The sequence below is a fragment of the Onychomys torridus genome, chromosome 17 (genome assembly GCF_903995425.1).
Source record: "Onychomys torridus chromosome 17, mOncTor1.1, whole genome shotgun sequence".
Classification (NCBI taxonomy): domain Eukaryota; kingdom Metazoa; phylum Chordata; class Mammalia; order Rodentia; family Cricetidae; genus Onychomys; species Onychomys torridus.
In genome coordinates, this window is record NC_050459.1 from 39,857,510 (window position 1) to 39,884,563 (window position 27,054).

At 47.9% G+C, this 27,054-nt stretch overlaps 1 protein-coding gene across 6 annotated transcripts in view; it reads left to right on the plus strand.

Moving 5' to 3' along the window:
- The first annotated feature begins 2,004 nt into the window (after positions 1 to 2,004).
- The window catches only part of Acsl1 (acyl-CoA synthetase long chain family member 1), a 68,725-nt gene continuing 43,675 nt past the window's right edge, over positions 2,005 to 27,054 (plus strand). Inside the window, exons 1-2 of one of the 6 annotated variants that reach the window (XM_036209506.1) lie at positions 2,005 to 2,214; positions 23,806 to 24,032. In XM_036209506.1, coding sequence (XP_036065399.1) covers positions 23,838 to 24,032 — 195 coding nt within the window. In that variant the 5' untranslated portion in view covers positions 2,005 to 2,214; positions 23,806 to 23,837. Of the gene's footprint in view, positions 2,215 to 2,749; positions 3,044 to 18,944; positions 19,169 to 21,977; positions 22,041 to 22,131; positions 22,151 to 23,805; positions 24,033 to 27,054 lie in introns of those variants that run through there. The other 5 variants (XM_036209508.1, XM_036209507.1, XM_036209505.1 and 2 more) reach the window with 5 other exon arrangements.

The window sequence follows — 27,054 nt, forward strand, 5'->3', positions numbered from 1 at the left end:
ACGTGGAGCCTATTTCTCCCCCTTATACACAGGAGCATGTAGACACAGAAGATTCGGGAGTCTCAAGGATCTGGAAGGCCCTGTTGCTATAGAGGGTTGTTGGTGTGAGGCTTGCCTCTCACTGGCACTGTACAAGGAGCCTAGCACACCACGGGAGGAAGACCAGACACACTCAGGAAAATATGTACTTGCTGAGTCAACTTGAGCATACCTTGGACTGGAGGGAACAGATGTCATCTTCCAAGAGTGTAGGCCATATTCTAGAAGCAGACAACCTTGAATTTCAAGAGCACTCCGCCCTTCCTGTGCCCTGACTCTGTTTCCTCTTCTACAAAGGACAACTAGTGGTGGCACCACCTCATCGGGGTGTGATGAGCACTACACAGAGTTTATTAGCAGTGTCGCCTAGTAAATGATCTCTGTTGTAAGAGGAGTTTATTGTGACTTTTGTTTTTTGAGACAGGGTTTCTCTGTGTAACAGTCCTGGCTGTCCTGGAGCTCACTCTGTAGCCCAGGCTTGCCTCAGACTCACAGAGATCCACCTGCCTCTGCCTCCTGAGTGCTGGGATTAAAGGTGTGTGCCACCACTGCCCAGCTGTGACAATAATTCTTGTCCCTCAAATTCAAAGCAATACTAGCAAACATCCCACCTAATGCTGGGAGCAAACACTATTGTAACTGGATGAGTGGCCTCAGGCAATAAGGAAAGTAGCTCTTCGCAGGTGAGCCCAGGAATAATTGTGTTGACCTTTTCTCTTCAAAATGTTAGCATGATCTGCATCTCAAGTTAGCCACGCTGACCAGTTCTGGACACTGACCAACAGTGCCCATTCTAGTATTAGACCTTGTTAAAGATTATCTTAAAGCTTTGGAGTGTAATTTTTTTTATTACATTTATTTGGGAGAGGGCACACGTGTACAAGGTACTCACAATGTGGGTTCTGAAGATTTCACTCAGATAGATCATCAGGATCTTCGGCATGCATGCACCTTTTACCCAATGAGCCATCTTGCTGGCCTTGCATTGGCCTTTGGAAGGCAGCCAAAGGTCATCTCAAGGGATCTGTCCAGTCCACCACAGAGCCGAGGCAGGGCAGACCAGCCTTTAGAACTTGGCAGGTGGACCTCATCCTTGAGCAATGTCTAGCCTGCTTTTCACTCTTAGAACTCCGGGGCCTGGGTTGTCCAGAGATGTCTTATAGCCAGGACATTGCAGAAGTCCAGTCTTCCCAGCCAAGGACTGTGGCGAAACCTGGTGTGGAGACCATGGTGAAATTGGATTAAAGGGGGTCGTGTATATCGGTGCTAAGGAAAGATGGGGAGTCTTGGGCCACCATGGTCCTTCGAAGCAGGGATGCTCTTCCCACAGAGGCCATGCCAAGAAGCAAGCTGGGCTGACTGCTGAGGACAGAAGAGCGAAAGGGCGCCTACAACATTCCAAAGCATCACATTATCAGGGTTCAGGACCCTTTGGAGTTGAGACACAGATTGACCCTTTGCCCTGCCTCGGATTCGTTGTGAAACTAGAGGGCAGTTCGGGTGACTGTAGTGGCTTTTGCTAGCTGACAGCCAACGCGCGCCGGGGGACCGGCGAGAGGCCACGCCCACCGCGCGGCCTTAGAGGCGGGGTCGGCGGGACTGGGCGGGGCCTGCAGGGGAAGAACCGGGTTTTGAGGGGGTGGAGAGCACAAATAAGGAGGCGGGGCCTGAGGGGGGACGGACTGGAGCTGGTGGGCGGGGCCTGAGGGGAGCGGCGGGCCTGAGGCGGTGGACCAGGCCAGACGGGGCGGGGCCGAAGAGGCGGGAATGGCGCCGATGGGGCGGGGCCTGAGAGGAGCGGCGGGTCTGAGGGGGCGGGACAGGCTCGACCTGCGCGGCCAGGGGGGCGGAGCTGGCGGGGGGCGGAGCTGGCGGGGGGCGGAGCTGGCGGGGGGCGGGGAGGAGCGGGCCGCGGGCCGCGGCAGGAGATGGGGCGGGGAGGGGCCTGAGGGCGGGGCGGGGAGGGGTGGCGCGGCGCGGCACGCGCACTACCAGCCACCCGGCCCTGCTGCCGCCGCTGTTGCTGTTGCTGCTGCCACTGCTGCAACAACGCGGTGGCGCAGCCCAGGGCAGCAGCTGCAGCCGCGACTCCTTAAATAGCATCGCGACCCGGCGCGGGGCAGTTCGTGGACCGCAGTGACAGCCGCGGGCAGAGCTGCCGGGGCAGCGGAGGAGGTGAGTGCGCCAGCTGCCAGGGGCCGCGCGTGTCAGCCGAGGCGACCCTAGCCAGGGGGGCCGAGACTCGAGAGCCTCCCCGCGGCTCTGCGGGACGTTCCGCTTTTTTTCCTCCCGGGCCTGGGCTCCGCGGCCTCGTTTCCCTCGGCACCGGGAGGCTCCGGGACGGCCCCGGCGGCCGCCGCTTCCGGTGCCCGAGCGCCGGGTTCCCCGCGGGCCGTGTGCGCGCGGGGCTGGTGCACCGCGGAGTCGGGGCGCGCCTCGCAGAGACCGGTCCCCGGCTAGGGTGGCGGTAGGAAGCAGAGCCCTGCCCGGCTCAGGTGCCGAGAGGTGGTCCTGCCGGCCGGGGACCCCCTGGTGTCTCGGCCACCTCGTCCCTTCGTGCCCCAGAGGCAGGGATTGTGAGGCGCGCTCGCACCGCGCGTGGAGAGCGACTGTCCCGGTGCAGCTCTGTGACGTGCCCCTGCGCCGAGCGTTCGAGGAGGGTCAGAGGCAGCGCCCGGGAGCCCGATGTCATAAGGAGAAATTCTCGCGGTGTCTCCAAAGAGGAGCGCCCACAGTCACTGCACACAGCAGTGATGGAGTCATTGATTTTAGGCAATTGTTTTTAGATTAGGGAGCAAACATGGTTTTTATCACCTTGAAGCATAGACAGCTAATGCTGATAGAGGACTTGAAAGAACACGTGGCTTAGGATCTAGAGACTCCATCTCATCAGTGCGTTATGCCAAGGTTTACAAACCATCTTTCCACTCCACCCAAGATCATGGTTATGGAGCCTAGGTAAGAATGGCCATTATGAAAATGCCCTGCCGAGACATCTTGAACTGTGAGTATGCCCTAAAGGACTTGACATTTTGTCATTTTCTGGGACACGTTTGAACCTGCGATCTGTATTTATCCCAATGGAAACTATTAACATAACCCAAACAAACGAAAGTCATCCAGACCTTCGGTGGTTGCTCTGGTTCTCTTCAGGTGCCTGTGACTGTTAAGCCCACCTGAACTTAAAAGTTTGAACTGGTGGTCTGCAATGGGCAGGGTTGAAAACACAGCCAAAAAGAACCATCAGCCAGAGGCAACACGGTGTGATAAGGGCAGAAAACAAGCAGGACCAGATCTTAGAAGATGGTCTTTCTTGTAGTTCAACTGAGAAGTCCCTTTCTGGTGTGAGCCTGGTGCTTTTGTGACTGGTCTGCATAGAGATGAAAAGGTCTTGAGCTCCAATTAAGTAGCTAGTGAAGGAAAACTCAAAGAAAAACCGCTTTCTTAACTCACCCTTTCTGAATTTACTGTAAACAGACGGAACTTAAACAAACAAACAAGACTAGCCTCCCCACCCACGATTATAAGCATTTTGACACATTTCCTTCCTCTGTCTGTTATTTATATTTTGTCAGTGTTTTATTATCACGGCAACCTGACTGAAATCTCTGGACCTTACAAGTTTTGCCATGGACATATGACAAGTGCAAATAGGGGCGGGTTATCTGTTTATACCATACGGGTACTTTTCAGCTCCCTCCAGGTTTCTGAGTTAAGTGTGTAATAATTAGTGCAAACCAGCATGCCACAGTGTTAATGTCTTTAGCACATCTTCAGTTTTGATGTGGCTGCCTAGTGCAGTGTGGCTGTTGGGAGTAGGGGCCAGGGGAAGGCTCAGGTGGTTTTGTCGTTTGCATGTAGAGATTTCTATCTTTCTCTCTGTGGCTTTTTTTTTTTTTTTTGGCTAGGCTGTGGGAAGACTACAGTAGTTTCTAGACGTTTATACTCAGTCATTTCAGAGGGTCATGTAGTTTGTAAGATCAGTTTGACTTGTTGGGTAAGCTTGCCGGTTGCTCCTTGGCATGCCCTGTCCCCTTATGACTAAATCCTCCTGGAGTTGCACCATTAGAAATGTTTTGTGGACAGCCTCGTTTATATGATGCTGTGCATAGGCTGTCACGCTGCAACATGGAAACTCACCCTCACAGCTGGGAGTTTCCTAAACCCTCTTTAAGCCGGACTGTTCGTTCGGCCCGGCTAGATTAAGGTGCCTGAGTTTTTAGTGAAGGTCTTCATGTCCAAATTGGACAAACATTTTAGGGTCATGATGTACCTTTGACATTCTTGCCAGGAGGATGGTCCTCAGTACGCAGAGCTCCTCTGAAGCTGCTGTGCCTGAGTTTAGGTTTCAACATCCTGGTACTTTGAGGGGTTCCTGAGAACTTTAAAGAAGAAATGCCAGCCCTAAAAAGTGGAAGCTGAGCTTGGTGAACTAGAGAGGAGAGGCAGTTTTACCAGGGTTTGCCATAGTGCTCTGAGAGTCTCATCTTCATGAAATGCTGCATGTCAATGCCTAGGACATTTTAGTTTGTGTAATTCTGGGGTAGTAGGTAATATGGACAAGGGGAAAAAAAACTATCCCATGAATGAGCTGTGTTAATTTTTTCTACTTTGCCCATCCTGATGTTTATAATTTCTTAACTGTCGGAGGCAGTGGTATTCAGTCAGTTGTAACCTTTGAGGAATCAAGCTGAGGGGGGCTGGGGGTTGCATCGGAGTGGTCCTTTTCCTCTTCCTTGGCTGGCTGGGAGGGATGCCACTTTAACCTGGAGGTGTGTGAAGGCTGTATTCCCTTAGGCTAGGAAGCACTGCTGGAGAACAAGGTATGTCCTGTGTCCTAAGTCTGAGATTTCAAAACCAGTGACTGAATTCACATAGGATCCTGGGTTAGTTCTCTTTATGGATTATTTGCCAGTCTTCAAGTTTTAAATAAAAACAAGAAAGCTGTCTAAATATCTAAATCAAAGTGTTCTTTTGCTTTTTCATATTATTAAAGTGATATATACTTGTTATTAAACACCAGGACATATAAAAACTAAAAGTCTTGAAGAAAGCACATCTGGGTTCATGTTCTTCCTGTTTTACAAGCAATTGAAAAACAATTTTAAGGCGTATATTGTCATTTGAAGTTGAACATTTTGAGAATTCATTTTAAAAAATGTAACCTTTATTTTCATTTTATGTGTACGGATAATCTGCCTGCATGCATGTGTGCACCACTTCCATGCAGTGCCTGCAGAGTTGAGAAGAAGGCCTTGGATCTCCGGGGACTGGAGTAACAGGTGGTTGGGGACTGTCCGGTGGATCCTGGGACTCAAACCCAGGGCCTCTGGAAAAGCCACCAATGCTCTTAACTGCCAAGCCATCTTTCCAGACTGACAAGTCACTTTTAATCACCTGACTTATAGTGATCTTTCCCTCGGATTTGTTTTCAGTGACTTTTGACAATGACTCCTTTTAATGTATTCATTTCTCTCTTTCTGTTGACTTCAGAGCGGTTTACCAAGCTCTTTTCTCTAGTTAAACATATGCATGTTTAAAATAAAACATGTTCTTAAAAAAAAAAAAAAAGCAACTCATGGTTTTATAACTAATTTGAAAATAATAAATGAATAGGCTTTAATGGGCTTTGGGGTTCATGTGTTTTAGGGAAAAACTGTTGAAATAAGGATTTTATGGTTTGGAAAGATAAATGGAAAGGAGGTAGAGCATCAGAAAAGTGCGGTTTGCCCTTTAGAATATTTCCCCAGTTTGGGTGTGACTTCTGATAAATGTATTATCTACCCATTTGCAGAGTTTTGGCTGCTGTAGAAATTGGCACTGTCCACTCAGGTTTGTTGTTGGGGAGCATGTCTGGAGCCACAAGGTCAGAACGCCATTGATGAAGCAGAATCAAGAGAAAGCTGCAGCAGCACTGGCTTCTTCCTTTAGGCTCAGCTGCCAGTCAAACAGGACTAGTTGAGAGACTAGTTGAGTAGCTAGCGCCAGCACCAACCGATAGTCTGTGCTTGGTGCTTCTCATGTGTTAATTCCTTAGCCTCCCGGCAGCCCTGTGAGGAAGGTCCTACTCTTCGACTCTATGATAGTGGTTCCTCCTAATGCTGAGACCTTTTAAGACAGCTCCTTATGTGGTGGCGACCCCAACCATAGGATTGTTTGCATTGCTACTTCATAACTGTAATATTGCTACTGTGATGAATCATAATGTAAATATCTGCTATGCAGGATATCCAATATGCAACCCCCATGAAAGGGTGGTTCGACCTCTCATCACGCCCCCAAGAAGGGGTCTTGACCCACAGGTTGAGAACTGCTGCTCTATGATATTTAGAGATGAAGTTGCCCAAGGCAGGATTTGAACCTAGGCTGCTGCCTGGCTTTGGGGCTTGTGCTCTCAAATGCTTCCCTCTGCTGTCTCTGGAGCTAGGGTTCTGAGGCTTGGGAAGTTCCTCTCTACTCATCTAGGAACAAGGCAAGTCAGTTCCTTGATGTCTTGGTCTCATTTACACTCGGCAGCGAATGTTCTCTTTGTCACACCGAGTTCCAAGAGGTAACTGCTTGATTCAGCGTCGTGGAGTGTGTGATTGGGATCATTTACTGCATAGCTATGACTTTCTGGAGAATTAAAAATTAACAATCATCTGCCTTTGAACTAGGTCTTGGAAGCCTGGAGCACAACTGGGGTGCATGATCAATGAACGCCCTGAGTATTGGAGACGGCAGGTGGGCACTGGTCCTTAGCTTAGCACAGATTGTGGAACCAAGCGCTTTAATAAGAGATTATCTTCACAGTAACACATGGGCTTGTTTTCTCCTATGTATGTGGGGAGCACTTTTACCCCTTTCTTGGCACGGTCTAGTGGTGGTGCTGAAAACATAATAAACCAGAGAGTGGAATCCTCCATATTCAGAGTTTGCAAGTGCCATCTCTCCTGGTGACAGTACAGAGCTAGTAGTCATGTGTAAATTAATAGAGCTGCTGTGGGTGAAGTCAGGTGTGAGGAGCATGGGTGGAATCCACACACAGTCACTTCTATCTCTTGGCACCTCAGCGTCTCTTCAGACAATCCCCGACCTATGAAACAGCCAGGCTGATGCAGGAGCTGTGGTGGATGGAGAGTTTGACTCAGTCAAGGTTACACAACCTGCCTTCCCCTCTGGCCATCTCTCTCTCTCTCTCTCTCTCTCTCTCTCTCTCTCTCTCTCTCTCTCACACACACACACACACACACACACACACACATATGGAGTTTGTTCCTGGGCCCCATGCCTGTTTGAGGAATGTCTGGCCCCTAGAGTTGCCCTTGACTTAATGTCCTGAGACTCAGGCAGGCAGCAGGTTTCTGCTTATTGTAATCTACTCTCTGTCCAGCACTTCCCAGCATGCACCTGTTTCTTCCTTGCATTCTTAGTAAGTTCACAGTCTGTTATCTCCAGTGTAGGCAGCCAATGCCCTTTGTTAAGAAGAAAACAAAAAGAAACAAATCTGAACATGATAGCACCTGGAATCCCAGCCCTTGGGAGGCTGAGGCAGGAGAGCCCCTGTGAGTTGGAGGTCAAGCTGGGCTACATAGTGAGTTTCGGGCCAACCTGGACTAGAGAATGAGACTCCATCTCAAAAGTGAAGACGAGAAGGAGGTGATGTTGGTTAATAAAGAAGGAAGTCTTTCTGAAGCAGAACTCCAGGGCAGAATCCATCAGTCCCAAGTCTTTATTTAGTTAGCCTTTCAAGGGCTTCTACATCCTGGCTCTATTGTCCTGTTTTCTCTGCCTGTCTCAAAGCTCCATGAAGAGGGACTTAGGAACAAGACACTAGGTGCTTGGGGCTGAAGGAACCATGCACCCTAAGACTCTACAAGCTGTCCAGATACCTTAGTTCCTAGTCTGTGTCCTAGAAGGAGGCACAGGCCTCAAAACCCCTGTGTGTCTGTATCTTCATGGGCCTTTCTATAATGTTGATCATTTTCTAAACCTTATTCCTCGGAGAGCTCTTGCTCAGAGGTAACCCCCTTTTCAGACTCTTATACTTTGGAACCTTGAGTTCTCTGACCCCCAGCCGGGATGCAACAGCAACCCAGCTGGTGGCCAAAATGTTGAAGTTCACTTAGACCAGTTAAAAAATGACGGTGGTCCCAAGTGTCCCAACCCTTAATTCAGAAGCTGGCATCTTCTTCAGTGGTTATGTAGTACTTCGGTAAGCATTCTGACTTGCATGCTTCTGGGTATGTGGGTATATCTTTCACCCTCATATGAGCACTTCAACCATTCTGTGACCTCTAGGTGAGAAGGGGACCTGATCATTGTCATTTCCATATTTCCAGAAGTGTTCCTGGGCCCTGGACTGGCCTGAAGAGTTATTGAAACTAGGTATTGTCCTTGACTTGTGCCCCCAAACCCAGTCAATGGGCAGGGCCTGCTTATTCTCATGTACTCTCTGAACAGTAGCACCCAGCGGGCCCCTGATCCTTGCTTTGATTCTCGTATCCCCAGCCAAGTCTGGAGTCGGCCACCTCCAGCGTAGATAGTGAAGGCTCTTAGTTAAAACAAAAAAAGGGTGCTAGGAGAAGGGGGGTAGCTACTTTCCCTGAAGCCAAGGTTTGACCCAATCCTTTCTCGGCAGAAATAGTCACGGCTCTCCACAGTCAGGCCCCAGGTCTCTTTTTAAGCTTGTCTGTTGGGGGCCTCCGTAGCGTGGCCTCCAGCTCGCTGTCCCTCAGCCAGCATTTTATACGGTGCCTTACCCCAACAGGCCCTTCATAGTGTCTTGATGACTGATGGAAACCGGGAGACATTAAGATAATGGCCCCTGGCAATAGTACTCATGATCTACTCTGCTAAACTAGATCTTAGCAATTAAGATGAAGGAGTTGAAAATCTGGGGACCAAAAGGTACGCTTCCTGGAGGTGAACTTTGGGTTTCAGAACACAGCTCAGGGGTTTCTTTCCTGTATGTGGTTCAGCGAGGATGAGAAACAGGTGGTTCTGGGCTTCTCAGGATGTGAGAGGAGATTAGTGTGGATTCTAGATAATCTTGCATAACTGTGCTGGAGTCGTCACTTACCTGGTATTCCTACTTTAAAGGTGTGCCTTGTTTCTGTGCCAGGACAACATTGGTCAAATAGGTCTCTGTTCCTTCTGTGGGACAGTTACCCACATTGTACCTCAGGCAAGCTGTGAGGCATCGTAGCATGTGGAGCCGACAGGGACCTTACGCATCACCAGTCTGACCGAGCACCCTGGAGAGGACTGATCCAAATTCCAGAGGGTATAGCTGAGCAGTCCAGAGCTCGGGGCTAGCCTCCACAGACTGTGCCAGTCTGTTGTTCTTTCATGACATGACTTGGAGATGAATTCGGGAATGCAGAGTGTAAGCAAGGTAAGGATTCTTGGCATTGGAGCTAGGGTAAAGCTGTAAGATTCCCAGCCCAGGACAGAGTTCCTCAAACATGGCCAGCCTTTGTGGCTGGCATGGCTCTGTGGCCTTAATTCTCCTTGTTACAGACCAACCAACCCAGTCTTGTGGTCTGGTGACAGTCTCCAGCATGGGTCTATCGTCCAGCAGGTGATGGTGGGTGTCTTTATCCTGTATGCTGTGGTCTCTTTTGTAGGCTCTTTGATGCAGCAAGCCTCTTAGGGGCTTATGTATTGTTGCCCATATGAGGGAAGAACTGGGAACTGGTGGCAGTTCTGGCAGAAACAGGTGAGCCTCACCAGGCAGGTGCCAGAGAGGATGGTTTCTTTTTTTTTTTTGGAGCTGGGGATTGAACCCAGGGCCTTGCGCTTGCTAGGCAAGCACTCCACCACTGAGCTAAATCCCCAACCCCCGAGGATGGTTTCTAATAGGGGTTACGACCATGTAATAGAGTGCAAGATGGAAATATTAGAACTATTTTAGACAACCCTTTTGTTTTTTTTTTTAAATCCAGATTTGATTCATGGCCATACACTATCTTAGAGAATATGGATATATGAACGAGAGCATGTACAGGTGCATTTATTCGTCACTTAGTAGGATGTATTAGAAGAAGTAGAGAACCCGAAAGTTGTCCCCTCAACTGCCAGCTTGGCAGTTGATCTCCGAGGGCCACTTTTCAAAAGGTGACTCAGTTTGGCAGACATAAACTGAAACTTCTCTCTGGAACACGGTTCTGAGCCTTGTCAGAGTGTGTCTGACTTTAGGGGAGTGAGTTAGTAAAAGCCAGAGTGCTTGGGGATTTTGTCCTACAGATTTGTTAGTGTGAAAGCCTTAATTAGACAGATCCTTTGTTTTCTCTGTGGTTTACAACCACACCTCCTGAGGCTTGGGCTGGCTTGGTATATAGTGGGTGGTCAATGAATGTTTGCCGGCCGAATACACGGGACCTTTTCCTTGCATGGAAATTCAATATCGCGCTGGACCGGCTGCTTCAAGTCAACATTGAACTTGGCTCCCTTTGTGTAATTCTTTGGGCTGTCGGCAGGGTACACTTCGTGTGCCAGTTAGGCTGACTGCTGCCCCACAGTTTCCGAACCCATAGAGTCAGAGGACTGTTGGCACCTCAGAGTATCTCCTGAATGACCGCAGGTGTGCGCTTTGCTTTCCAATCGTTTTCAGAAGAAGAGCATAATAAAACAGTGTTAGCAAAATGTTAACTGTGATTGATACCGACTGAAGGTAAAAGTACACAGTGATGTTATTGTACTGTGTGGACTCTTGAATGGATTTGGGAACTTTCGTAGCAAGAGTTTAAACTAACTATAACAGGAATGTAAAGATCCCCGAACTGATGTAGCTTATTTATTCAGAGCAAGTAACAACCAAATTTAGCATTTGGTTTTTCTTTTTCCTCTCCTTTAAATAGTAGGTCGTTGGTCTGTATTCTGTAATCTTCCGTAACTTAGATTTGTTTTTAGCTTTCCTAAGCCAGTCACTTCTTCGGGTTACCTGAACTCTGTGTAATTTTAGCTTGTGTCCCATGGTGTCACAGATACCTCCCATGCATTCCCATACAATGAGCAAAATCTTGCTTCATCTGTCCTCTGTTTTGCCTGTTGCTTTTTCTAACATTGTTCCCTTCCATAAAGACCTAGGGGCCCATGTTCTTTAAAGGTTCCGTTCAATTCCAAGGAGCCTCACAACTTCAAAATATTTCAAAGATTCCATTGGTTTCTGCTTTTTAAGTTAGCTGTTGAGGTCTGTTAAAATTCCAAGGTGACTTCTCTAACCTTGGGAGTGGCTGGTCTTCCCTGGGTGGAAGCCTGTGTTTGTATTTGGTTTGCGACTCCCACTGTGTTGGGCTAAGTCATTTCTCCAGTTGACGGTTACTCTGAAGCCTTATTCTATTTTAAGAGGTGTCAGTAACCCTACCCAACCTGTGCCCTCTTGAGCCTTCTTATCCAGGTCACTGCTATTTGATAGCTGTGACCTCTGAGTCGCTGGGCCCTGTGGGCTCCTTGAGGACAAGGACTGAGTCTCTTCTCTCTCCCATACTGACCTAGGCGCCCCCCCCCACACACACACAAGGACATGGCTGACTCTGTAAACTAAACCTCCAAGGTGAAGATGAGCCTCCAGCAGCAATACCGTAACCTGCTTACAGGAATAGTGTCCTAGGACAGAGAGCCAGTCTCCTGGCCGCTGAGGCTGCCAGTTCCCAGCCCGCCCCAACTGCCCCTTGAAGGGTTCCTGCCTGCCTCCTTGCTCCCCATATGGTCTGGTTTTCACGACTGTCTCCCTACCAGCCTGTCTTTCACTGTTTAGGTTTGGCCCAGGTCCACCTTGGCCACTGCACAGCCCTCTGGTGGCCTCCAGCCCATACATCGCGTTCTCTACCTGCCAAATGCTTGCAGCAACAGAGCCCTACCCCTTTCTTCCTACCCAGAGGTTATCCCCAGCTGTCTGGTGTGGGGGTTAACTCCTGCAGGTGTGTTTGTCTTCAAGTTCTCCCCAACTCGTGGAAGGTGGAGGAAACATTGCTAGGGCTTCATTGTCCCGGCAATGACCTTCTGTTTGCAAAGTTTTATTTCCCTCCAGTGTTCCCTCAATATTGTTTGGTTTGCAGTGAGGCCCTCTCTGAAAGGACACTTCCGTGGAAATTGCTCCCGGAGCTGGTGGGGGCCTGCACCAGGGCCCGGCTCAGGACAGACAGGGAAGGCTTAGCTGTGTTTTCTGGAAGAGCTTTATGGTCCATCTGTCACTCCTTAATAAGGGCAGGTTACCACCCTCAATCCTTGGTAGCAGGTGGAAAATACATAAATACAAAAGAATGTCAACCAACCTGAACCTAGTCATACCTTGTTTATCCTGAGAATTGATTGAAAATATAGTTAGTGGTTGATAAGGCAAATTTTAAGTTATGCGTTTATAATTAAAAAGCTGGGGGGGAGGCAAATGTAAAGCATAATAAAATAATAATCAATAATTAAACACAGGCCTACTACCATAGAACTTCTGGGTTGGGTTGGGGATTTAGCTCAGTGGTAGAGCGCTTGCCTAGCAAGCACAAGGCCCTGGGTTCAATCCTCAGCTCAAAGAGAACTGGGTTTTTATGATTTATTTTTAAGTTGTGTGGTATGTGTGTGTGTGTGTGTGTGTGTGTGTGTGTGTGTGTGTCTGTCTGTCTGCATGTCTGTGTGTATGTGTAGGTGACTGCCTGTGTCCACAGAGAGCAGAAATGTGTGTGTGTCTGTCTTTGTGTTTGTATGCAAGTATGTGCAGGTGACTGCTGATGTCAACAGAGGCCAGAGGGGTGTGTGTGTGTGTGTGTGTGTGTGTGTGTGTGTGTGTGTTTGTATGTGTGTATCTGTGTCTGTCTGTGAGTATGTATAGATGACTGCATATGTCCACACAGGGCAGAGATATTGGATCCTTATGATGCTGGAGTTACAGGTGGTGCTGGGAATAGAACTTGATATGCTTTTAATCACTGAGCCATCTCTCCAGCTCAGAATGGGTGGTTTTTAATGTTTTCCTCCAGTACCTGTTATCTGGGGTTTCAAGGTATGGGTAGAAGCCTGTTTAATTTGATCTTGTTGACAGGATGACTCCATCATCCTTTTTTTTTGTCTTGGAGGGACCAACGTGGCTTTTTTGACCCAAAGAGGAGCATTTCCCACTGGTCCCACCCCTTTCTTTGTGCCTACAGGGCTCACACAGGCAGAGAGCGGCCCTGCTCATGATGTGCAGCTTGTCTGGGCACAGCCAGTTCCTAGGACGGGACCCTTTTGCTTTGAGTCCAGAGTTCTTTCCACATTTCTATGCTGTGTAATTTCCTAGTCACTACTGGAAGATGCAGGCTTTGGGTGAAAACCACCGAGGGGACCTCGAGGATTGGATAGGTCCCCTTCTGAAACACAGGGACCTTTCTTTCTTCTTCCTTTCTGCAGGCCCTCAGTGAAGACGCTTCTTGCCCTGGCTGTGGTAGGACACATGGAATCCCTTCACTTGTTTAGCTCTCTCCCTTCTCACGGTGGGGTTTCTCACTCCTGATTTCCTTTGTAAGGTGGAGGGTCTGTCCTTGTGGGTTATTTTCGTAACCAGGGGAATTTTATTTCTGCCTCTACCTGCCTCAGTAATAGGCTCTACTTGTGTTGCCCAACGTGGTAAGACCATGGTGTCACCCCCTCAACCTGTAGTCCCGTGGACATAATTAGGACTCATCCTTGGGTCAGGTACCATCTGATGACCGGAAGTTTAATCTTCAGAAGCCTCTTCTGTCTGTCTGCATCCTTAGGGAGAGTTGGGTCAGTCGACCCATTCCATCCGCTGAAGCTGATTGACTGAGGCAGCCCCTCTTGTCCAAGTCAGCCCCTAGCCTTTGTCAGTAAGCACCCCTGCTTTGTTGTGACATCTATACAGAAATGGAACAGTGTTAAGTCGATCGACACTTTAGTATCTTATCAGCTTGTGTTAATCAGATAGGATGGGTTTTATTCCGATGTTGTCATAGAGGTACAGACTATGTCGCAATGATAGTCACCCCCCCCCATCCTCTTTAGTCTCTTTCCCACTCCCATGAATCCCCTTCCTCTTCGCAACTAGCCCCTCCTCTACTTTCCCGTGTTTTCCTGACCCAATGAGCCCCATTAGCAATGTGGGTTTGTTCGGGGGAGCCCGAGAGCCTCATCAGTGGCTCCACCACAGAAGGAAACAACCCCCTGCCCCTGTCAGACGTTATTCATCTGTGTATTAAATAAATATGAAGACAAATGGAGTAATCTTGCATCCCTCGGGAACGTTCTTCAGTACATCCGACTCAAGTTTAACCTTGTCGTCCTACATAAAAGCCTTCCCATGACCTAGGCATCTTCCTTAGGAGTCTCCAGACAGACAGGTCCTCTTTGTGTCTGTGTGGACGGGGTGAGGGCGGGGAGCGGGGGAGCTGTATGTTGTGTTGACTGTGAATAAGGCACTGTGGGGAATGCTGGACAGGTTCTCTAGTCAGCTTCCTTCACATCTCAGAGGGCCTCCCACGTAGCCCTCTCAGTGTCTGGAGAATGCTGTCCTCACCAGAGTCCTGTGCTGCTCCGGCTCCAGGGATAGAAGCCCAATGTGTTTCTCGGGTTTGTAGGATTCTGTTTTGTCATAAAAAGCCTCACCTGGTGCGGCACCCTGGGAGCCTCCATTCTTCTTTACTCATAGAATCTGTGCGTCTGTGGGCAGCCTTGATCGTCTTAAGCCGACGAGGAGTCACATCCCTAAGTACCCCAGGTCTGTTCTCTTAGTGTTGACAGACTTCTCGGGAAGTGAAATGCTTGGAGACATATAATGCAGCATGGGGATGCTGGGCATCCTCCTCCCAGCCTCTCCTGACACTCCACATCACCTGAGACTCTGCAGATGGGAGGGAGGGAGAAGAGGGGGGCTGACGTGTGGGGACATCCTGGCTATCTCTTTGCTCTTCAGAATCCCTGCTGTGTAAGTGCGTCTCCCAGTGGATTGCAATAGATCGATAGCCAGGAAATACTCAGGAAATATTCCGCAAGTACCTGTTTTGGTCTGGGCACTCACTGTATTAAGCACCAGGGTAGGAGGGGAGAGAAGGAGCTCCGTAGGTACAGTACTTCCTGAGTGTCTAGCAGGAAGCACAAAGTACATCACAAAGGCCACAAAGGAAGTCTCCCTGGAGTCCAGCTAGAGGATGTTCATCAGCGAGGAGACCCTGTAAGAACTGGTTAGAGAAAGTGACCTCTGGCCTGTCCGGGTAGGATTTGGATGTCATAAAACAGGAAGAGAGTGCAGAAGGGAGATGCAGAGCTGGCACAGGCTAGAGGGAAGATTGGCTTTAGGAAAGGCTGGGTGTAGAAAGGGCAGGTGCAGACACTCAGACTCGGAGACTGGCGCAGCATTACACGTGGAACCTGTTCCTGTGGTGGTCCTGGGACAGAGACGCCGCCAAGTGTGGCCACCCCACAACCTCTGATCTTGTCCATGGAGGAAGGTTTTGGAGACCACTTCCCAATCGCGAACTCCGCTCTTATTAATGTACCGCCATCATCCTCCCAGGCCCCTAAAACTCAGCTCTCTAGTTCCTTATCCTCTATTGCCAGTTATTTCCCAAATGTCTGCTTCTTGATAAAGCATTTAGAGTTTTCCTTTGATGGTAAAGCACATCTAACATCAGAGTTACCATTTGAACTCTCTTGAAGTGTACGGTTGCCCAATGGCACTGAGTTGTGTAAGCATCACCACTGTCCAGCCCCACACTTTTCATCACCCCAAACAAAACCCCGGCAGCTGTTGGGCAATGTCGCTCATGTGTCCCTCTCCTGCCCCCAGCCCCCGGTAACCTCTGCTCTTCTTTCTGTCTGTGAAATCGCTGATTCTGTGTACCTCATGTAGATAAGCTCTTATTTGTCCTTCCCTTTGGCTTATTTCACTTAGCTTGGTGTTTTCTCCATTTGTTCGTTATCATCTTTGTTGTGGTTTTTCCTGATTTTCTTTGAAAGGCTGGATGCTGATCTGCTGTATATGTATGCCTATGTATGCCACAACCTGCTTATTCATCCATCTGGTGATGGGCATTTGGGTTCAGATACTGGCTTTTTTTTTTTTTTAAGATTTATTTATTTGTTATGCATACAGTGTTCTGCCTGCATGTGTCCTTGCAGGCCAGAAGAGGGTGCCAGATCTCATTACAGATGGTTGTGAGCCACCATGTGGTTGCTGGGAATTGAACTTAGGACCTCTGGAAGAACAACCAGTGCTCTTAACCACTGAGCCATCTCTCCAGCCCCAGATACTGGCTTTTTAAAGCATTGTGTATGGAGGCATTTTGTCATTAGCATCATGGCCTCCCACCCCTGCCTGGATTCGAGTCCCTTTGCCTGAGTCACGGTGTTGACCTCTCAAAGTCCGTAAGCTTTGACTTCAGCCTGGGTTTTGGCTACTTATCCTTCCTCAAGTGGATTAGGAGCAGGGAATGCCCTGTTCTTTGATGGCAGTAACCACCTCCCACAGTAAAGAAAGGCCATTGTGAAGATTCACATTTGGCCATGTGTGCAACTGCATCGTCTAGGGCCTGGTAGGCTGTAAGTGCACAGCTGGCACTTGACTCTTACCAGCATTGGAACTAGGGCATGGAGAGATGGCTCGGGGGTTAAGAGCACACACTGGCTGCTCCTCCAGGAGCCCCAGGTTTGGCTCCCGGTACCCACACGATGGCTCACAACTGTCTGTGACTCCAGTTTTAGGGGATCTAACACCTTGTTCTGTCCTCCAAGGGCTCCAGGCATGCACAAGGTACACATACTCACATGTAGCCAGGCAAAACGCTCACACACATAAAACAGATAAGTTTTAAAAATCGTGACTCAACAGATTTCCCCGAACACCCTTCCTTCCCCTCTCCTGTCCACCTTAACTGTCAGTTTGTTCCGGGGTCATCTGTCAATAGTGTTAGGCCTAAGTGGGAGTGGCTCGTCCTTGTCATCTCTGTCCCCTCTTTGGAGGGCCAACCTGTGCAGCTCCCCTGAAGGCCTGTGCCACTGTCTCTTGTTCTGTTGCCTTGTCCTCTTCCCGTGTTTGTGCCCCAAGTCCTCAAGAGCAGGTCTGAGTTCTTCTCAATTTGTCTAATTATTTCTCGAAGTAGGAAATCATTCTTGTGCTTGATTGCCAGGGCAGAGTCTTCTCCAGTCCCTTACTCGGCCTTCACATTGAAAGTCCCATCAGTGTTCTCATATGGTGAGGGGTACTGTCGGCCACTTTTTGGGCAGCATCAGGTAGAGCAAACACCTGGTCCTGAACTCAGTCTTGGGTCCTTGTAAAATAACTGATGGACTTTTTGTAATGCAAAGAAAAATAACACAAGCTAGCTAATTACTTATTGGTGCTTGACCTTCCAAAGAGAAATGTTGACTATTGCTCTAAGACACTTGAAAGTCACTTTAAAAAGCAATATCAAGGTTATAAATATGGATTCATAATCAAATGTGTTCCTGTAACCTGGGGGGATTGTGTTTAGTGATAAATGCATACGTGATTTGACAAATGATTCAACTTAAGTTAAATGAAAGGGAAGAATATGAAGATACTTCACAGAAAACTGTGGCGCTCGAAAAGGTGGTCTGAAGTGGTATAGTTCTGAAGTTCTAGAACTCTACTAGGGAAGCTGAGGCAGGAAGATTAAGGCCAGCCTAGGCTATATAGCAAAATCTTGTATGATAGATAATAGATAGGTAGGTAGATAGGTATGTATGTAGGTAGGTGGATGGATGGATGGATGGATGGATGGATGGATGGATGGATGGATGGATGGGTGGATAAGCAAGCCTAGGTAATATTTCTGAAGTAATTTAGTTTGTCATTTGACTTATCTATATATGAGTTTAATGAATGTGGAAATTATTATGAACAGATATTTGACCAGTCCTATATGCATCCCTAAAAATTTATCTTTTTAAGTTAATGTATTTGGGATATTTTGTTGGGGTGTTGCATATGTGATAGTTGTGACCTAAAGCTACCATTATGACCTTACTCTTGGTGGATAAAAGTAGTACCTCATTATATTTTATTTTAAATGCTTTGTGTGTTCAGTTCTTCCTCTGAGAACTTTAGGATGGATGGGCAAGAAGTCTGAGTATAGAAGTACTCAACTTGACTCCAGTATTTCATAAAATAAATCAAGTTTTTAAAAGCAAAACATCTCTGCTTTGTTTCTCCTTTAAAAATCTTCATGGAAGTTGGGCAGTGGTGGCACACGCCTGTAATCCCAGCACTTGGGAGGCAGAGGCAGGAGGATCTCTGTGAGTTCCAGGCCAGCCTGGTCTACAGGACAGGCTCCAAAGCTACAGAGAAACCCCGTCTCGAAAAGCCCAAAAAAAAAAAAAAAAAAAAAAAAAACCTTCATGGAAATTAACTTGGTAATCCACAGGATCAGTCACTTAAATGACAATAAAAAACCCCATTGATCTAAGGTCTATTATAATTGGTTGAGAGGAAAAGCCCTAAAGTGATAGGTGGCAATGATGGATTCTCTGGATCCCCTGGTGTCTTTGTGCACAGGATCCCAGAGTCAGACCCACTCCCCAAGTGGTCCTCTGGGTTAATGATGTGGGCCAAAAGAAGTGAGCATGTTGGAGATTCCCATGGCATTGGTTTTGGGCAGCAGCCCCTGCCTCCCCTCTCCTGTTTGGTCCCCAGTACTTTCTCCCCGGTAGGGGCAGCCCCACTGTTCTTTGGTTCCTAGGCTATGGTTTAAACAAATCTAGCTTTAGGTGGTTTGCCAGACTGGGTTAAGGAGCATGACTCCAGTGACTCTGGAATGGCAGACTGAATGCCCAGCAAATGGCCTAGCTGCCACCCTCTTGTTCCTCCTGGGGCCTGAGCTCTGCCCAGCTAGTGCAGGACAAAAGGGGCACTTTCAGCCCTGTAAATAGCTTCTTGTGTCCGGGGGAGGAGGTGGGGCAGGGAACGGCAGCAGTGTGCCAGCTTGGCTTGCGGCATTAAGGAAAGATGTCAGGACTTCTCAGTTTGCTGCTGTTAGGCAAGTGTGCAATTTGTGTGGGTTTGTTTGAGGTCTGCATTCCTCACAAAGCATTCCATCCAAGTGCTGTTCCTCAGATTGATGGAAGCTCGAGGAACGTCGGAAGGAGAGAGAGAGAGAAACACCCAAGGATCTAGATCACAAGGAGAGACTAAAATGCTGCTGTAAGTAAAAGAATGCTACTTTGCAGAATTGCACATGCGTGTGTCCATCCTCAGGTGTCCCTAGGGAGAATGATGCCCTTGTGGGTCACCTCCGGCTCTGAGCTACGGGGTTTTGTTGTTGTTGTTGTTGTTGTTGTTGTTTTATGATGCAAACACAGAGGTGAACCTACATGTGCAGAGACCAGGGAGACAGGATCGATGGAAGCATTTATGTAAGACATAAGAGTCCAGATGGATTTCAGGTTTGGGGTTCTCATAACACCAGTCAATATTACTGCTGAAAGGACCCTTCTGTCCTGTCCTCTTGTTCCTAACTTCAAGCAGGCTGAGGGAGACCGTGAGTCCATGTGCAGCTCCCCCTGTGTATGTTCTCAGTGAGCAGGTCAGGTTAGTTCCTAACTTGGAGCGGGCTGAGGGAGACCATGAGTCCATGTGCAGTTCACCCTGTGTATGTTCTCAGTGAGCAGGTCAGGGGTCAGCCGAGAGGAAGAGCTACTCATGTGAATTGGTGTAGAGTCAGGTTAGTGTCTTGTTCTGACAGACACCTCAGAGAAGCCTTTTCTGTGTCCGGCTCCGGTTTTCCTCAGGGTCATTTTACTACTGTGATGTCTTAGAGAGATGCAGAAGATGAAAAACTCCCTGAAGCACCAGGTACAGATAAATGATGCTTCCGTTCAAAGCTTGGGCAAAGGGTCCTGGCATTTCTGGTTTCGACGGTCTTGCTATCCAGTTCCCCCTTGTTACCTGTGTCTACCCACATGTACCTAGAGGCATCCTCCATTCTTGTTCTTCGCTGAGGTCACAGGCTCTTCTCGACTATTAGTTTCCTGTCACTCTGTGGTTTTTTGACTCTTGTGTAAGCGGCATTTCTAACAAGCCAGCTGGACAAATGCTTTTGAAAAATATCTAGGTTTGTCGTCTGTATGCTATGTGCATGTGGGTGCCACAGGCCAGAACAAGTTGAAGTCCCGTGGGGCTGGGGATGCAGGTGGTTGTGAGCTGCCCAGTGTGGGTGCTGGGAACTGAACTTAGGTCCACTAGAAGAGCAGCGAGTGCTCCTCACTGCTGAACCGCCTCTCCAGCTCCACGGCTCCATGGCTCCACAGCTCCACACACACTTTCCGTAAGCAGGTGTGCACAGGAGTGGCTGTAGCTGAAGGAACAGCTGGCCGTCAGCAAGTCTGTATGCTCTACACTGAGACATATGTCTTCTTCCTAAGACTTTAAGCCAACTGAATCATGTTATTAGCAGATAGCAGTGTGATGAATGTGCCTGAGCTATATGCTCTGCTAGATGCCGATATGGAAATTTGCTTTTGAAAAAAAAAAATCCAAGAAAATTCCCAACAGAATACAGTTGGCTTAAGAACACAATGTGTCTCTTAGTTCTAGTCCTTTATTAGGAAGTGCTCAAAAACCTATCAAGGGCTGAATCTTAGGTATGGTATCTATCTGTCGTCATAGAACGGCTGATTCTAGTGTCTTTGTTTGACTGGAAGCCCACCTCTACATTTTACATAGCTGACTGCCTTTTCCTTAACAGCACTGAAGTAGAAAGAAGAAAGGTTTCTAATGCAATCAGTGCTTAGTGTTTGTTCTTGACAAACTCAATGATGTATTCTCTTCTTCATGCAGAGCTTCCCGTGTGTAGCCTTACCAGTTTACACGGTAGAGCTGGTCTGCAGATTGGTACCTGGCTCCTCGCATGGATTAAATGGCTATTGCTTGTCATTATTCCCCCACTAAATGTCACAATTTGGCTGGATTTAAATGCTTAGCGTTACAGATTAGCACATAATAAGATGTTCTTGCATACATGCTATTAATATATAAGTCTCAGAAGGTTTTTAAAACATTATTCTTCCCAGCCTTATTAAACTTTCCTTGCTCAATGCACTCTATATCTTGGCTGCCACTGCTTAAAATAGAGAAGTTAGTCCTCTCGTGTGAGACTCTATTTGTTGAGAGAAGAATTGGTAGCCTCACTCAAGGATGTAATTCTGCTATATTCAACTCCTATAAATCCACACAATCTAGATGGTATAAAAATTACTCCCCAGACACTGAGGGAAGTAGAGGCCATGGGTGTGTATGCAAGGGGTGGATAATGCCTCTTCAGACTCACAATGATGAAGGGCCATGAAGACAAGTGGAATAGACCGGTTGGGGAGCAAGGCAGGTTGGCATGTTAGATCAGAAGTGTGCCAAGTTATAATACTGTTTGTGCCGGTGCCAATGAGACCTGATTTTCTCTGCTTATCCTTGAAGCCTCGGTGTAGGCTTCTGGTTCTCAGAAGGGCCCTTCTGGATGCTTAGTGGGCTTTGCTCATTTCAATCTCTTCCTCCTTCCGTAGTTAACCCATTGAGTGGCTGACTTGATCGTTAGCACCGTCTTCCCAGCTCCTGCCCAGCCCAGTGCTTGGTACCCTCTCAGCACTCAGATCCGCAGGAGGATGGTGGGGGGAGCCCAGTTCCTATGAATACACTGAGAACAAATACTCTGCCAGTATATTTTGGTATCTCTCTCGGGGCTGTCTCATGGTGGTTAGACATACCACACAGTATCCTAGCCTTCCTGTCAGTGGTTGAAAAGAAACCTACCCATTGTCTCCTCTTATGGGAAGCTGAGCAAAATGAAAACAGTGTCTGTTTGAAGAACTGTCCCTGGCAGCAGCCGTCACTGATGCTGGTCCCTGCCCATGGGTGGAGCAGTGGGGTGACTCTACTCCCAGCTGCTCATTGGCCCATCCTCCACCCTCTGTTCCCCTGAGAAGTCAAGTATGGATTTTGTCTGCTAGTTACCTTTAGCCCAGTGGGCAGCAGGGCAGGACTCGGCATGTGACTAATGCCCTGAAAGACCTTGGCAGGCCTGGTAAGCACCCGCTGAGCTGCCCTGGCCCCCCCCCCCCCCCCACCCTCCCTGCCCTTTTCTGATTCTGCCGTGGTGTATCACCTAGCAGTCAGCTGTCCATGGCACAGATGGTGAGTAGGCACGGCTGCCTTCTTTCCAGAGCTAAAATCCGAAGACACTTGCCTATCTGTTCTTTCTGTTATCATGTTAACCTTGAGGTGTGCGTGTGTGTGTGTGTGTGTGTGTGTGTGTGTGTGTGTGTATGTGTGTGTGTGTGTTTGGGTGTACATGACTACTCTTGCCCTGAGCCATGATAGCACAGGCCTGAACAAGCTGAGCAAATGTGTTATTATGTGGGGTCCTGTCACATTCTTGGTTCAGAAAAGCAAGTAGCTTGATATTCTGTTACTCTGGGGGGGGGGACGACATAGCATAATCGTGTAGATTTGATTTAAAAGGATGGCTTCTGTATTTCAAAAAGGTATTTCCAGTCTTGTGACCTGGCTTTCAAAGGAATGTGTGCTGTCTGAACTTCAGTGGCAGAGCGAACACTTGTTGGGTGCTGTGGAGAGAAGTACAGTCTCCCGGTTCATTTCTTCTTTCTTCCTTTGCTTTGTGCCAGCCTTGAGGCACATAGCCCATTATTCATAAGCTTTTAAATCAGGACTGTTCTTGCTCTCTAGTGCACACTTAATTATTTTAGACCAGTCTCTACATAAATTGCTTAGAAGATGCAATTCGGGGCTTTGGCATATATTAATGTACACCGAATTTCCTTCTGTGTATCTTGGCTGCTTCTTTGGGCTCTGTAAAATGTAGCTAAGCACTTTTAGTACCACAGTAACTTAGTATTCTGAGCTCAGGACTCATCAGAGAGCTTTGGTGGAGGAAATGGTAATATCATCTAACATTTATTGAGTAATTTCTTGTGTGTGGTCCCATCCTCAGCTGTTGATGGGAATCCTTCAGTAGTACTGAAAGCTCTCTGGAATGGGTACCGTTTCCATCTCCGTTTACAGAGACACAAACCAAGGTTCAGCAAGGCAAAAGAAGCTATTCACACAGCCGGGAAAGCACAAAGGCCAGCCTTGGTTCCAGAGTACAGTCTTCAATACCGTTTTGCCTGTCTCTCAAATACAATTCCATAACCCCTCACGAGACTTCTGGTATTTGTTTTCAAGTTTATGTGCACTGATTTATTTATTCAGTTTAGGTGTAATACCTTGGGGAATATAAAAGAAAGTGATCTGATTAGAACAGCTGATTATGGATCTCCTGACATTTATAACCACTTGTGCTGGGGAGCTGAGAGACATGTTGAAATTGAGGCTGGTCTGTTTTACCAGTTGGGAAACTTGTTCTGGAATCTCCTGGCAGGAGCAGCTCCTCCTGACCCTTAGGAGGTTTGGGCTTGTTTACTCTCCTTCACTCATACTATCCATGGTAGCCTTGACAGTGAGGGCTGAGTGGAAGGGAACAAAGATGCCATTTCCTCCTTTTCTGAATCACTTGAGCATTGCATGGCTTCAAGAATTCTTGAAGTTTAAAGTGGCTAATGAAAACTTTGTTATAATATACAACAGCATGGAGAGAGAGAACAAAAGTAAATGACTCAAACGTTACTATAAAAATGAAATTTGTCTGAGGGGAAAGACCTGGACCATGCGACTCTGGGTTTCATGCCTGGGTTGAGCAGCAAGCCACGGCACTAGGGGTTGGTCTGTGGGAATTCTGGAGGCGTGTCCTGCTCCCTGGCCTGAACATGGCATCTTTTCTCTTCTAACAGAATTCTGCCTAAGGAGCCACCAACACAGGACCATGGAAGTCCATGAATTATTCCGGTACTTCCGGATGCCAGAGCTGATTGACATCCGGCAGTATGTGCGCACTCTTCCAACCAACACACTCATGGGCTTTGGAGCTTTTGCGGCACTTACCACTTTCTGGTATGCCACAAGACCCAAGGCTCTCAAGCCACCATGTGACCTTTCCATGCAGTCTGTGGAAGTAGCGGTAAGTGGGGGCCTGGCCTGTCTTGTGGGCTTTCTCTTTATGTTCCCTGATTAGTTTTAACTTCGCTGATATGTCTTTGAGGACAGTTTTTAAGAGAAGTTGTTGGTAGTAAACACAAATTACGGGGCAGGGCATGGGGATGGAAAATGTGAGGTAGGGATGCTGTGGCTTGACTCAGGTGGAGGCTATAATCGGCCCTTAAGAGAATATCATGGCTGCAGTGTTTAGGCTAGGGCACAAGGAGCCAGCACTCAAGAGGCATCTATGCTTGCACTGTGAGCCCCATGCTGTCTGTGGCCCCGGGCAAACGGAAGGCCATGAAGTAGCCATGAATGTGAAAGCTGGTGAATGGGATAAGGAATAGTGGGCGGGATGGTGTAAGAAACCTCTAGACCCTCCTCCTCTGAATACCCTTCCCTAACACTTCTGTGTCCTCCTCTTGATCTCTTCCCAAATTTCACAGAACAGGCAAGTGATTGACAAGGCCGAGAAGCCAAGTCCTCAGGGTGCTTTGACTCTTCACACACCCTCCCCTGCACAGCTGCTCGCTCTCCTCTGCTCTGGTCAGAACTAGCTGTCAGTATTTTGTCACTTTCAACACAGAAAGAAGTTGGGAAACACAGGCCTTTGCTGCTTTTGGATGGAGAGGTGAAAGGTCCCCTTACCTTTCCCCCAGTTGGTTGCTGTGGCAGACGAGTGTGCCCCTCCACAGAAAGCCCTGGCTAGACTATAGTTTTGTGATGCTAATTTGGGGGGTTTTGTTTTAAATAAGTCCTGGGATTCGCTAATATGAAGTTCTTAAAATATACCACATATGTCGGTAATTTGTGACAGACACAGGCAAGGGCTGTCTGAGAAAGCTAGGCTCTCTGCTTCATTTCCACGGGGAGGAGATGGTGTCCCACCCAGCTTTCCACACTCCAATGAGGAGGTTCAACTTTTCCTAGAGTTGGTGTGACTCTGGTATTCCTTCTCTTCTGCACGACACCTGGTATGGTGGTTGTCACTGTCAAGAGGGTAGGTGACAGGTACAGTTTAGACACCAGTAATTCAGCAGCAACTCTTGGCAATGCCCAGTTCTCACTAGAGGAGACATTGCATCAGTGGGGACACTTGCAATGTGGTTTGTGTTTTTTTTTAAGATTTATTTATATTTTTATTACATGTATGAGTGTGTGTCATGCATACCATATTGCATGTAGATGCTCTCAGAGGCCAAAAGATGATGTCATATCTGGGACTGGAGTTGTAGGTGGTTGTGAGCTGCCAGGTGCGTGTGGGAACTGAACCCGGGTCCTCTGAAAGAGCAGAAAATGCTCTTAACCACTGAGCTGTCTCTCCAGCCCTCAGTGTGTAAAGTTCCATCTTAGCATGAAGTGATTGTCCCTTATTAAAATAATTACACATGTTCTCTGAAGAACAGTTTAAAATTACAGATAAACAGAACACTAAAATTATAATTTTACTGTTCAGTATATAGGAGTTCTGATTCTTCTCTTTGTTTATAAGAAATAGATTTAGATCTGAGTTTCAGAATTCAGTGATCTTAGGCATAATGGACTTGCTTTGCTTTTTAAAAATTGAAATATAAAATTTGAAGTTTAAACATAGTTGAGTCTATAGTTATAGACTCATTATAGGGAGTTATATACTCGGTAGTTCTAGACACATCATAGGGAGCATTGTTCTATGAACCTCTGTTAGCAAGAAGGACAAACACCACTGATTTCTTAAGGTGTTCCTGACACCTGGCAACTGTTCGGAGCTACCTCTCAAGACAAGGGCTGTTGTATCGTTCATGCTTTGAAAGCAAGTGAGTAACACTTGCTAGTCACCTGCCATCCGGTCCTTACCTGCTCTTCCCCAGCTCACGCACTTTCTGTCGCTTCCTTTTCTCTAAACTTTACATGGATGTGAAGATGAGGAGTCCACACTTTGGTTTGGATGCTTCTCTTCTCCGCCCACTCTAGCTGTACAGTACCAACCCAGGGCTTTGGTGCGAGTTACATCTTAAGGTTTCCTATGACGACTCAGGGCACTAGAGTGAGTGTGAGTATATATCTCTGTGGACCCGTCAGAAAAGGCCGTGCAGCTCTGGAAGGTGGCCGGGCTTGGCGCCAGGATCTTGAAAGTTTGAGGATGGTTTAATCAGGCTCTATTTCAAGAGCCCTGTCCCAGAGTGTGTGGTTGCAGCTCACCTGGGAGCCTTGGTTACCTAAAGGCCAGCCTGTCCCTTGCGGCTAGGAGGAACACCCACCTGCTGCAGATTGATGCTTCCGCTGCTCCATGACTTTGAACAGCATAAAAACAGGTTTTGGGGTTTCTGTTTTGTTTTGTTTTAAACTCCTTCCATACTTGATATACAAGAGCTCTTATTTTCTCTGCCTGCCCTCGCTTGCTGAGTTTGAATTCCTCACCTTCCCTTAGTAAAGATGCTGTTCACAGCGGTGATGGTGACTTGAAACCTGTGTTGATTGGTTAGGTCCCTGGGGCCTGCCTGCAGTTAAGAGAAACATTAAGAGATGTTGAGGCTGAGAAGTTTATAAACTGAGGACATGGCCGCTCTAAGGAACGGTTCATGGAAACGTTTTTTTAAATTGTAGCTATGAAGGAGAGAACCGCCAGAGACATTTGGAAGAGTCAGAGCAGAGAAGAAAAGTAGCAGGCTGAACATGGGCAGCAGACTGGGCCTGGCAATGAGAGAAGAGCGTGGGGGGGAAGACCCAGAGAGGGCAAGAGGGGGCCAAGAGAGGACGGCGGAAAACGTAGCGGAACTGGCAGGGTTATAAGGAGAGTGAGTAGCTGTGGAGAGGGAGCCCATGAGCTGGAGAAGTTTGGGGTAGGGGGAGGTGAGAAGAGCCAGGATGCCAGGCTGGACTCTGAAATGTGTGACAGGTATCGTGGCACTGAGGGAGCCTGGGGGCCAGCGTGCGCTTTGCTGTGCACACAGACACCGCAGACAGCCAATTGTCCCCTTCTGCCTGTGATATGGGGAATGGCTGCTTTGGTTGAGAGAACCAGC